The 13385-nt window shown below is 33.7% G+C and overlaps 1 protein-coding gene across 10 annotated transcripts in view; it reads right to left on the bottom strand.

The window, feature by feature from the left end:
* The window catches only part of Ralgapa2 (Ral GTPase activating protein catalytic subunit alpha 2), a 310144-nt gene that overhangs the window by 192590 nt on the left and 104169 nt on the right, over positions 1-13385 (bottom strand). For 9 of the 10 annotated variants that reach the window (XR_013439516.1, XR_013439515.1, XM_078051338.1 and 6 more), the window contains 3 exons: positions 11276-11513; positions 7951-8115; positions 4141-4281 (listed from right to left, as the gene is read on the bottom strand). Coding sequence is in view for 8 of the 10 variants with exons in the window: in XM_078051338.1 (XP_077907464.1) it covers positions 4141-4281; positions 7951-8115; positions 11276-11513 (544 nt within the window). In the remaining 2 variants the exon portion in view is untranslated. The remainder of the gene's footprint in view (positions 1-4140; positions 4282-7950; positions 8116-11275; positions 11514-13385) is intronic. The other variant, XM_078051333.1, reaches the window with a different exon arrangement.

Raw genomic sequence — 13385 nt, 5'->3', positions numbered from 1 at the left:
GTGCCCCCACTGGTCCTCAACATAGCAGACGGAGGAAGCGCCTGCCACCACCAGCTGGTCTGTCTTCCCAACAGGCTGGCCTAATGCAGCTTTTAAAGCTTTGTTTTTGCAAAACTGTCAGGAGAGATTTCTCAAATGGAGGAAGCCCAAGTTATAGAAATAACTGGAAGAAGCAGGAGTATCAGTGATTGAAGTGGAAGAAAGGTGACAGTCACAATGCCAAGTGCACTTGTTGTATTGTCAGAGCTCTGAGTTACTCCTGTAGTTGACTATCATGAGACAAGGTATGGGAAATTTTCAATTATTCTGATCCCACAATTTAAACCCAATTGCCTGTTTTGTAAGTATACATCATTTCTTGGGCTTTTTTCATTCTTTGCACTAAGTATGCACTCAATCCATGCTTTCTAATATATGGACAAACAAATGATAAAACATGTTCATGAGGCTTTTCTTTTTTAACAGATCTTGGGCTCCCTCTGCTGGTATTTCATTTGTTAAGAAAGGGCAATTTGTGCTAAAGTTGCTCCCATCCTAGTGTCAGCTGTAACAGTCATTCTTTTATAACAAATGCAGGTCATTTTAACACTGATAAGAAAATATCAAGATACAGAATTATGTAATATTCAAAGTTGAAAAATAATGATCCACAATATAGAAAAATTACCTGATAAATCTTAGATCTAATGCATCTTCTGTTTTGAATGTCACATAATAATTGTTTTGAATCACTTCAAAGAACTAAATTCTGGCTTGATTCACCAATTCATTTACTGTCTCAAAAGCCTAGTTAATCCCAATAACCCAAATTTTAAAAGCACAAACTTTCTTGACTCTTAATGGTATAAATTTCTCAATACTAAATGCTTTGCTTTCTAAAACTTTACTCAAAACATCAAAAAATGATCAATAAAGGATTACTTAATTTTTTCCCACTGAGAAAAAGAATCATCAAGATTTAATGAAACCAAATGTGTAAGCTCTTAATTAACTTTTATTTTTTCCAGACATCTGAATATTTTCAAAGTAATTTGAAAGTTAGGACTTTCTTAATCAATCTTATTTAATGGAATGAGGCTCATGTTTTACTAATCAAAGTTCCGGGTTCCAATTACCCTTATACAAGGCTGTTTAAGTAAAATGAAGAGAATAATTTCCTAGTTTTAAAAAAATTATACATGATATCAACTTAAACTTATAAAAAACACAGTAGATATATATTCACTCAACATTGAGGCTTCTCACAAGATCAAGGTTTCCAAAAGTGAGTCAGCCCCAGTCCTAACAGACAATGAGCATTTCCCCAGAGCCTACCAACAAGATGCAGAAGCAGCTAAGTGAGGCTTCCCATTAGGTCCCTTAAGTCTTTTTAGAATAAGGGAAGATGGCTGATCCTCTAATTACTACAATTATAATATTCCCCAAAGAAAAATAAAATCTACCATCTGCACAGCCTGTGAATGCAACAGACTGATAAATGACCCAACATAAAAAGCAGAACAGCTACAAGAAACTTCCCACAAAGGAAAAAGTGTTTGTGTGTGTGTGTGTGTGCTATTCAGCAATTCATATTAATAAAAACAGGTTGGTTGTGACTCTTCCAAAGAACAAACACCACATCTTTCCCCCTCAAAGACAAATAACTCTACCAAAATTATGTCACCACCAAATAGAGTCCCCAAAGGATCAGAGTAAATATAATTATGGTTGAAGGTAATTCTCTATTGTTTATGTTACTAAAACAATTTTTGTGAGTTGACTGGTCACACAGATTAAAAATAAAAACAAGAAATATTACCTTACGTGAAAACAAAAGCAGTAATCATTGATATGGTAAGGAATTCATGATCAGAAAATAAAATTATAAGTGTCTGAATATTATCTAGCAATAGTTTATCAGGATATGCCCATGTGCCAACCAGTAGAGGACATATACTCTAAGACTGAGGACTGATATACACTGCTCTTGGCCCCTTCTCCTAACAGGACAATCACAATGGACAACAGCATCATTTTAAGTGATATAGAACAACTGGCATCAGACTGAAAGAAGGAGCCTGATACTGTAGTTGCCAGATCAAAGAATAGCAAATTGTTCTTAAAAACACCCTAAGTCCCTTCACTCTATGTGCTATAAAACCAGGATGGCAAAAGCACAACAATAAAGACCCAGACTAGTCTTCTTCATTTCACCCTAAATAAGTGTTTTACCCTTAGCACTATTGATATTTGAGGCCTGATAGTTCTTCGTTCTTGGGCCAGCCTGTATATTGTAGGTAGTTTAGCAGTGTCCCTGACTTCTACCCACAAGGTGCCAGTTGAGAATCACTGCTCTAAATATTGAACTTCTGTTAGAACTGTTTATACAGGAACCAAGAATCTGAGTAAAATAAAATGTAAGACTGAATGAGTACAAAAGATTCTAAAATGAAATTACTAACAGGAAGAGATTTTTGTGAAAACATTACACACAAAATAAAACTAGTAAAAAATTAAAGTGAAACAATATAAAAATTAAACAAACTGTAAAATAAAACTTTTCACTACAAAAAAACCTCTTTGAGTAAGTACCAGCCAAATAGGAAGCAAATTTGTTTAAAGTATCTTTTTAATCACCTCTAAACAGTAATATTTTCTGGAAAAACCAAATAAACAGTTATAAGTTATCAGTAAGTTAACCAATGGATAGCCATTTCCCCAAGTACCATTCTTATTGTTTTTCACCATCAGTATTTACTAAAGAGTTACCTAAGAAATGTTATAGTCATCAGTCTCAGTAAAACTAACTGCTTCCTTCATAGTCTGTAAATGAAATAATATGGTATTATTTTATATACTCATCACTCAACTTAAGCTTTAATTTTGTTTTAGATAAAGCAATTTTTAAATATTTTCTTTTAGATATACATGACAGTAGAGTATATATTTTGACATATTGTATATACATGGAGGATGAATTTCCAGTCTAGTGGTTGTACATGATATGGGGTTACACTGGTTGTGCATTCATATATGAACATAAGAAAATACATCCAATCCATTAATTTTGTTGTGCCAAACTACAATATGATATGATTTAATCATAGAAAGCCACAATTAGACTATCTTCAATATTTAATAATACTAATCTACATACAAGATTTCTGAAAATAAAGAGTATGAAAATATTTCATTAGAGTCACTGAAAAATATCTAGACATAGATGTAATTATTCACTGAAGAAAAGTAAATATTTTTGTTATGGTGGATATATCAATATTCACTTTGGTACTATAATAACTTTTTAAAATTGATACACAATAATTACACATATTTATGATGTGCAGTGTTCCTGATTCATGTACACAATGGATAATGATCAGACCTGAATAATTAGCATGTCTTTCAAAGTTTAAATTTTAATCATTTCTTTATGATGAGTACATTCAAATTCCTCTGAGCTAGCTACTCTAAGATATTATTAACTGTATTCACCTTACTGTGCCTGGTACTGTGACATCTTAGTAAATCAAGAACCATATTTTGAGTAAACCACAAAAGACCTAATTTCAATTTCAATTTCAACTGGCTGAAGTCCAGTAACAAAATGTTTGTTTTGCAAATTAGCTCTTTTTAGTTTTTAGGTTTTTTACTTAAATATCAATTATCAATATGAGTCTGTGTAAACGGATGATTACTTTATATATGAATTATTTATATGACTTAGTATCCCTAAAGAAGTCTTACCTGCATAATTTTCCAGTTTATTGATATTTTTGAAAGGCACAGTTAGCATTTTAACACTGACATGTTATAAAATTTTATGAAAATTCCCTTACTTTCTATCAGCACTCTAGAGGAGACACAGGAAGGCATGCATCATCATATTTCCCCCTGTTAAAAACTATGGGCTAAAAAAATCCTCTATCCTTCTTCATTATGAATGTAAGACCAGTGGCGTTGCAGAAATTTTTCTTGACCAATCACTACAAAACTTCTAACTACACAAAAAAAATTACTTATATTCATTGGACTTTAACACAAGCGCAATGGTGAGGCACCCACATATGATATGTAGGTATTAACAAAAGAAGCAAGGCCCAGAGGCAAGCAGGAGGATCTCGAAGACATTGATGGACACATGAGAGAGTGTTACAGTACCTGACAGCCTGTGAGAGCAAGAGGAGTAAGAGAGACCAGGTAAGAGAGCGCTCACGGTGTGAAGGAGGAGCGGGACGCTTTTAGTGGCAGGCAAAGCCTCAGAAAGGTAGACACAGTTGCTGATAGACTGGCTTCGCTTAGCTTCCAGGAGAGATAAAGTAATAATTATGTCAGAAGCATTATCAAGAACGTTCACTACTTTTTTATTACTATTTTTCTGGTCTCTCTTTAAATACTACAAGGAGGTCATTTTAAACTTTAAAGGAAGTCATACAAAGTACTTTTATTAAATTGTAGTCTCAAAATACAGCCAACTTTCAGTTGCCCTGATAACATAGAAGAATAAACACTTGATTCTAATGTATGAAATATGATATGTCAAGAGCTTTGTAATGTTGTGAACAACCAATAAAAAAAAAGAATAAACAATAAAAAAATCAATTTTATTTTGGAATGTTTTATATGTTTAGCATCTTTTCTTCTGTTGTGTATCAGATTCAAATTTGGGTTGATTATTCAGTCAGACATTACAATAGTTTTTCCCTTCTTAAAGGACACACACAAAAGATACAGTGAGAGAAATCTGGCCTAAGATTAAAATTCTTCTACAATAAAAAAAAAACTAAGAAATTGGTTTGCTGAAAGCTGACTGTATTCAAAAGCAAATCATCTAATAGATTAAATATCCTAAAAGCTCAAGAATGCGTGACAATCAAGTTGAAATTACAAGATTTGTTATTTGAATAAAAGGTAAAATCTCTATGAAACCTACCCTTTTATATCATATTTCATGCTTATTAAATCTATAGTTTATTAATATCAACTTTATGGTGTTCTTAAGTTTTCTGTACACCTCTGGTCAAATAAATATTTGAGAAAATGGACAGATACAGCAAGAGAACATGTTTCATATATATAAAACCAAAGTCAACAAAAATCCATTTCATCCTTAGAATATAAGGTTTATTTGATGTTTTATTATTTTATGTATTTTTATAAATCATGAATGAAATAATAGTGGCAGATTTATAAAAAGTAAAACAAACTTTTTAGTTTACTGTTCCTTCTCCCATTCTTTGCCTATTAGAATTAGTAAAAGGATGATCTATAAAGTGATTACAGTATAATTTACATGTGTGTGAAGATAATATGTAAATGACAACATCCATGTAAATGTCAAACCCACTCACTTCAAATTTCTTAGTAGATTTGCTCATCTCTCAAAATGTTGGAAACTTTTTGAGTGTTGTTTAAAAAGTTTTCCTTTTATAAATTAAATGTTTAGGCATTTCTCTAAAATTGATCACTAGAAATTGTAGAAGTAATAAAATATAGGATATTTTTATATAAAAATAAAGACTTGCTTTGATTTTTGTCACATTTTAGGAATCCAAACTCATCATCATTCATAGTTAGGGATAAAGTTTTCTTTTGTAAGTTTTCCTTACTTAAGACTCCTTGCAGGCCTTTAAAGTTATAACCTAGTGCACTCTCTAAACTAATTGTCATTTTTCCACTCTGCAACTGCTTACTTTATTTTTCCCTCATGTCACCATCAGTGATATTTTCTCTACCTAAGAAATCTGTGGGGAAAATCATTATATAATACTCTTAAATCATCTCTTATTGCAATTAGGGAAAGCAAAGTCACTTTCAAATGGATCTTCCATAATTACCATTGCTATTAAAATGATTACTACTGAAAGTAGTAAAAATAACTTCATGAGCTGGTATTCTCTCATAAAAATGTGGCTTCCACAAAAACTAAGTGCTACCATGAAAATATTTTGGGCTTTTTTTTTTTTTTTTTTAATAAAAATAAAGCTGAATGCCAGGTATGGTGGTGCAGGCCTATAATCCCCAGTGACTCAGGAGGCTGAGGCAGGAGGATCACAAGTTCAAGGCCAGCCTCTCGGCAACTTAGCAAGGTTCTCGGCAACTTAGAAAGACCCTGTCTCAAAACAAAAAACAAAAAGGGCTGGGGATGTAGCTCAGTAATAGAGTCTAATCTCCAGTACCAACAAAAGAAAACCGAGTAAAATCACAACATTTAGGTCATGTAATTTTTAAAAACAGCATGATATAATAAAATCCTTAAAGGCCATTTTTTTAGAGATAACAAAAATAATTCATGATATTTTATATTATTCAAAAAGTAAAATGAAATTAAAAAATGTATGTATATATGTACATAGATATAGATTTAGAAAGATGATAGATTTGTCCAGCTGAACATCTTCATAATCTTTCAAAGGTTACGATTCTTATCTTCTAAAAGTCTAATTAATCCTACAGAGGCCAAGCTTATGGTTTTAAAAGATACATTCTATAAATACTTTCACATGATTTTGTACCAGTACTTGATCTTCTAATGCCATGGCTTCTCAGACACCTGAAAGGGCTAATAACAACCTCACTGCCATAACTGCTCTAAGTATTTTCTAAAGCATGCTGATGCCTCTACCATATTGTTGGTTTAAAATATCTGCTGATAGTTAAGATGCCATCTCTTTAGTGTCTATGTTTCGGCGAAGTAGAGTCATATGGAACATGAGGTGTACAATAGTTTGTTCCTCATTAACATGTGAGAATAAAATTTAAAAATCATAGTTTTAATTTGTTAAATTCACTTTTATTATAATTCAAAGATGGTAGGGAAAGCAGGAAGTCTGGGCAGCTCAGGCAGAATTCCACCTTTATTTGTCACACACTTCTGATCTTTTTCTTTAAGGATCCAATGGTAGAAGAAAGGAGTGTTTAGGAATTAGAATGAAAAGGGAAATCAGTGAAGGGCACACTCAAAAACTGCCTGTTATCAGGAATTGGGTCTCTCCTCAGAAGAGAAAATGAAAGAAAACAGGGAGACTATAAGAGGTATATAAATAAGGTGATAGTTACCAGCAAATGCTATGGCAAAAATCATGAGAGAGTTAGGGTTAAGGCATACCATATTTTCATAAAAATGCCAACAGGACCCTAAACCATGTATACTAATCTTTTAGTAAGCACTGTAAAGTATGTTCAGCTTAACTGAATCCTTGCTTTAAGGCCAGAGGATCTGATGATTTCCTGAAATCAATAAGCTGAGTATCAATTATAATTACATGGTATAATTGATCATAAAAACTATAGGAAACTGGAATACAGTTGTTTGAAACCTAAGGTACAGCCTCAAAGTTAATGGGGAAGAGGGAGCTTTATTGGTCTTTATTAAATATTGGATACGAGTTTCCTTTTAAAAGATTTTTCTCTTTATTTTAAGAGGAAAATGTTTCAAAGCAATTTGATTAACTGGGAGCTCTTGGTCAAGTTGTTAATTCAAATAGACTATAAAGACAACATCTATAGGAATGAAAAGATCAATTTTCCAAGGAAGCAAAAAATGAGAATGTCTCCATCCAGTCCTGAAAACTAAGAGTATTCGTCTATTTTTCTTTGCCAGAACCACTTACCACACACTCTTTAGATGAACACTGTTTAACAATGACAATAATGCAACTAATGATAGATTTGTTAGGAATCTACTTTCTTCAAGGTTCAAACAAAACTACTATTTTTCTCTATTTTGCACAAATATCTCATTCAATATTACCATCTCCAGTTCTTTTCATAATGGAGAACTTAGAAATATTGAAAACTGTGATCTGAAAAGTAGCCTGAGCAGAAAACTATAAAGATACAGAGAATTTCATTTAATAAAAGTGCTAATATTTGAATTCTGGGTAGAATTTTAAAATACTGTATTCCTATAAACCCATTTTAGTTAACAATTAGATTTTAAAGAAATATTTAAATAAAATAAATGTTTACCAGTTGCTTTCTGGCGAACAATATTCCTTGCCTTTTCAACTCCTGGTGCTCCAGAAGTGGTGGCACTCCTAAATCGCATTGGCTCAGTCACATCTGGGTGGCTCCGCCAGCTGAGAGAAAAAGATCTCCCCACAGTTGTTCCTTTCTGAGAATCTATAACACAGCCTGATAAATGATAAGGTGAGAAAAATAAATTGACTTCATCATCATTTATTTCACAGCTGGTGCAGCTCAGCAAATGGCATATATACAATGAAACATAACTAGCAGGTTCCCATGCTCCAAATTAGGTAGTATTTCCCCATACGACAATTTAGGAAGTTATTATAACTAAACATTCCTGTTGCCAAAGTATTTTCAATTATCTTGGAAAATGTATCTTCATAGTATTCATTTCAGTATACAAAGATATTAATAAATCTTTCTCAGTACAAAAACATCAAATGATGTTAAATCACAGTTCCCAGGACACTTCTAAAACAAATACTTACAAACCAAAAACCAGAGATCATGATGTTAGAATAGTACTACATCCTCTAGACTCCAACTGTTCCACAATGCCCTAATAAATACATGCCTATAACTCTAATGTAGATTTGGTCAAATAAGCAAGATAATAAAAAAAATATATATTTATTATATATTTTATATTTTACATATACACACACATATATGTAAAATATAAAATATAAAATCATATTTTAGAAAAAGCTCTAAAACTATAAGATTCTGCAGATTGTATTGAGATTCAACTCAACTTTTGAGATTCAACTTCTTTTCTCTCATATTTCTCTGGTCAATTATTTCAATGAAAGGTCAAGGATCCAAAAGAAAAATAAGAGGAAAAAAATAAGGAACTTAAGAGATTTTTGCATAGGTCTGATGTGGCCAGTGGTTGCAATCTGTAGCTTATTTCCATACCCAGGTTCTTCTGTCTGTGTTTTCTGGTTTCACTGGTCTAGTGAAAGATAATAAATGTTTATAAGGTAAGTGTTTCTACAATGAATATTTAAATTTTTACATATTTAAATATTTAAATCTCTCTTTAGAATAAAGCAATATAAGTTAGAAATATGTGTCACATATTATTTAAATAATTTGTTCTGAACTGTTCTGAAAACAGTGTTTTAAAAATTGTCTTCCTAAGGATATCTCTTCATATTTGCACAGTGGGAGGGAAGAGAATTTTGTAGGGTGGCGAATATGAGAGAGAGAGAGAGAGTGTGTGTGTGTGTGTGTGTATGTGTATTATAAGGATTTCAGGAGGCAGGGAACGGGATTAGTTTGAGAGTTAGAGAAAATAAATCTTTATTTCTTATCTCAGTTCTTTCCCTCCCCACCTGAAAGGTGCTTTTAGCTGGTAAACTCTCTGCTGGGCCTAGATCCACTGTGTTAGGAAGCCAAGTTCTCAGGTGGAAGAACCCGATCCTCTCAGGCTCTGGTTTACACAGAGGACCCCAGAGCTGTGAAAGAGGACAAGGAGGAAAGAAGACAAGGGCCCAAACTCTTGTCTTTCTGGCTTACTTCAATCCCAAATCTTTAATCTAAGTTATTCTGGAAAGGGATTCTGTTGAGTTTAGAAAGTGGAGAAAAGGGGATCTATTGCTAAAAATATGTTAAAAAAATAAATGCACTACACATTCTAAATCTAAACTGAGATTAAACTGTTCCTATGGAATGCCATGTACTTAAGCTACTTTGTTATGGCTTCTTACTGCCTTGTTTCACTAACTGGGGCTTTGGCAAGCCACTCTCAGACTACAATAAATATATTGTAAGAATCAGTCCCAATTAATTACATGTTACATAGTTAACTAATCATTGTAATTAGCTCACACTTCTCCATATCCACATCCCCTGTTGTCCTTTCCCACACTAATCCTGCAGGCTTCATCATGTGACTTATTTTGGTAGCAAAATTGAACAAGCAGAGACTTGAAATGCTCTGAAATAATTGAGCTTGCCCCCTTGCTGCTCCTGGAGCCCTAAACTATCATCTGAACAAGCCCAAACCAGCCTGCAGGGTAGTGAAATGTGGTGCAGTCATACCCACTGCCCTGGCTGACAGCTACCTAACTCTTAGAAGTAGAGCAGTCTAGCTGACCCTTACACAGCCTAATTTTCTCCAGAAAAGGAATGGATCAAGCAAAGACTAAGAAAGTAAATGATCAACTGAGTGCTATCCAAATTGAAAATTCATTAAGTTGTGTTATATCAATGCACTAAATTTTGGGGGGAATTGTCACATGCAACTGATACAATCTATATTAAGGTTATTATTGAGTGTAGTCTATTATAATAAATCATGTACTCTTTTTAAAAATATTTTTTAGTTGAACATGGAAGCAGTGTCTTTATTTTGTTTATTTACTTTTATGTGGTGCTGAGGATCAAACCCAGTGCCTCACATGTGGAAGGCAAGTGCTTTACCACTGTGCCACACCCCAGCCACTTCATGTGTACTCTTGATGGGGTTTGAAGGAGAAATTTCTCCTGTCTTAGGATCAAACTACATATCACCTAAGGAAATGAACTGTTTTTACTTTATGTACTCTGTGATTCTGTATATTAGAACACTGCAAAAATGAAAATCAAATCCAAGGATGCCCCTTCCCTACCTTCCCAGCAAGCATATGAGGCTCTACAGCATGCAATTTGGTATTATAACCATACCTGTAGCTCCTCCCTGCTCATTTTGCCCCATTTCTTTTTGCATTCCATCTACTATACTATATGCATTCCTATGAACTACCTCAATCTTTAGAGAATAAGTTGGAGTACAGATGAGAGTTTCCCTTGGAAGCATTCAGAATTTTTCCCAAAATTTCCTCAGAAGGCAAACAGCTACATCTTAGTGGTGTAGGACTAATCTTGAGTAGGACTAATCTTGGCTTTGATTTTGGTCTTTATCACTTCTTATGTGATCTAGAATGAATCAATCACTATAAAGTCTATGTACTTCATTTTTTTTTTTTTGGTCTATGTTACCGGGATAATAATAATATCAACTTTGTAGAGTCATCATGATGGTGAAGTGAGATGACCTTCAAAGAACTGGCCATTATTATTATTATTGTTAGTTATCAATATTATGACTGCTACTACTTCTGTCTCATCTTTCTCCTTCCACAGCCTCTTCAGAAACTTGTTGGTCACATTAAGGGAACAGAGTAATATGAGATACAATCTAATGCCACTATTAAAAAGATGTTATTTGGTTAATTCAGTTCATTATGAAATGTCATGTTTTGATTGCTTCAATGTATAAATACACAATCTTTCCCAGTTCCAGGAACTTGGTGCTACCCTGGGAGAGTGGAAGTACCTTTGCCTCGTTGCTTCTTCTCCTTTTGTTCACTTAATTTATCCAGAGGTAGGTTTGTCATTTCAACTCCGTAAACAGTTCTTGCAAGCACTGCTGTCAAAGAGTCCATTATGTTTGCCCATTCACTGATGAGCTCCTCCCATTCCGTGAGGGAGGACAGCACACCAAGAAAGTCATCCCAGAGCTCTCGAGAAATATACACATAGAGGTTTGCTCGGATCCAAGCCACGATGAGAGTCTAAACCAACCAACAAGAGAATACAATTGGGAAGAAGTATAATTTTTAATAAAATATTTTAAGTTACTACTAATAAAGTTTTAAAACATAAGTACTCTTCGATGTTGTTTTTAATTGATCAAAAATCATTTGGCAAACTGTAACCAGGATTTGAGTTTCTGTGAGGTCAGTTACCATTATTGAACAAAGCTACTGACCCAGTATTATTCTAGAGCAGGGAGTTGGCCCTGCCTGTAATTAGGGAAAAGACAAAGCCCTCAGTATAATAATAATTCTGTTCCTGAGTCAGTTCTTTCCCTTGCTCTCCAGTGACTACTTCTCCTCCTCCTTTATCTATAAGTGAACTCAGCCCACCATCGCCTCCCTGATTTTTAGCAGATGGGCTCACTGCAGACCTCAGAGGAAACAACCCATTAAATGAGACTCTCTTCAACTTCAGTCCACAAGAACTATGCTCTTACCTGAATTCACATAGCTTAGACTCCACCTGTGGGTTGCTTTCCAAAAGGAGCTCCTGCTCTTCTACATTTGCCCCCACTTAAGCTCTGGACCTCTTCCTCAGAGTTTTTCTGCTTCTTTAACCTCACCGTTTTTTATTTCCAACCTATCTTACTTTCTCAGCTTTTGCCCATCAGTATTTAATTGTGTTCCAATTTTTCCTAACCTTAAAAACACAAAACATTTTCCTTGAACCCAAATTCTCCCTATAGCTATAGCCCTTTTCCCTCCCCCTTTCAAAGCCAAACTTCTTGAAAGAATGTTTCACATGTACTGTCTGATGCTCTGGCAGATCCTCTCTGCCTCTTCATTCCATTCCCAAGGCTTCAGTTACCCTCTGTATGCTGTAGACTTCTGAATCTCCATGTCTAGCCCTGATGTCTTTACTGGTTTCCTGCCTATTTGTTTGCTTATTAGAGAGCTCTCTACTCATATGTCCCACAGGCGTTTATAGTAGAGCATGACAGTGAAAAAATTCAATGTCTTCCACTGAGATTCTCCCAGTTCTTCGACCTGCTCTCTCCTGCTCTTTGCCTTTGCACACACTCTTTTTTCTCTGCCTTCCCTTCGTTTTACCTCTTTAACTTCCACTTATTTTCCAGGTCACAACTTGGATATCTCTTCTCCCAAGAAGATATCCCTGATAAATTATATATAGATTTTTGAAACTACAACCATTTTTTCTTTAACTCAAACATAGGAAAACTTTGAGAAATAAAAATCTAGTAGGTCTAGTCTGACCACTTGGAAATAATATTTAATGTGACCTTTTGCAATATACCTGTTCTTTGTGCTTTAATTTATGTTTATTGCACTTCTTAAAAGCGAAAATGTCAAAGTAGAAGAAGTAAAATAGTTAAATATATTGAAAATAAAATTTTTAAGTACCCATTTAAAATCTGATACTAATGTGAATGTTTTTGAAAACTAACAGAATGTGAAAGAAAAAATTTTATTAAATATTTTTTATGATTGAAATGCTATCACCTATTTATTTTTATTCTCTTTTCAAAAACTTCAAGATCATTGCCATAAAATACATGCATATAATAAATTATTAATACTGATCCAATAGTAAATAGTGATCTAATAATAAATATTGATCTAATATTAGATCAATAAATATAATCTTTGCAAAGTAAGAGGAAAGAGTAGAGACCCGTATTGACATCACCCTTGGCTACAATAGTAGCCTTAGGGATAAAACCAGACGTCTTGATGTAGTTAGATTCCTTTATACACTGGGAATTTTATTTTGGCTTCACTTTATTGACTAATTATAAAACAAGGGCAGAAGGACTTCATGCAGCTTATAAAATTCATCTTAGCAAATATTACAAACATGTATGCAGACCTGTCGAATCATCAGCAAAT

This window comes from Ictidomys tridecemlineatus, chromosome 5 (assembly GCF_052094955.1).
Source record: "Ictidomys tridecemlineatus isolate mIctTri1 chromosome 5, mIctTri1.hap1, whole genome shotgun sequence".
In the NCBI taxonomy this organism is placed as follows: Eukaryota; Metazoa; Chordata; class Mammalia; order Rodentia; family Sciuridae; genus Ictidomys; species Ictidomys tridecemlineatus.
This window is presented reverse-complemented; position numbering and strand designations above follow the sequence as displayed.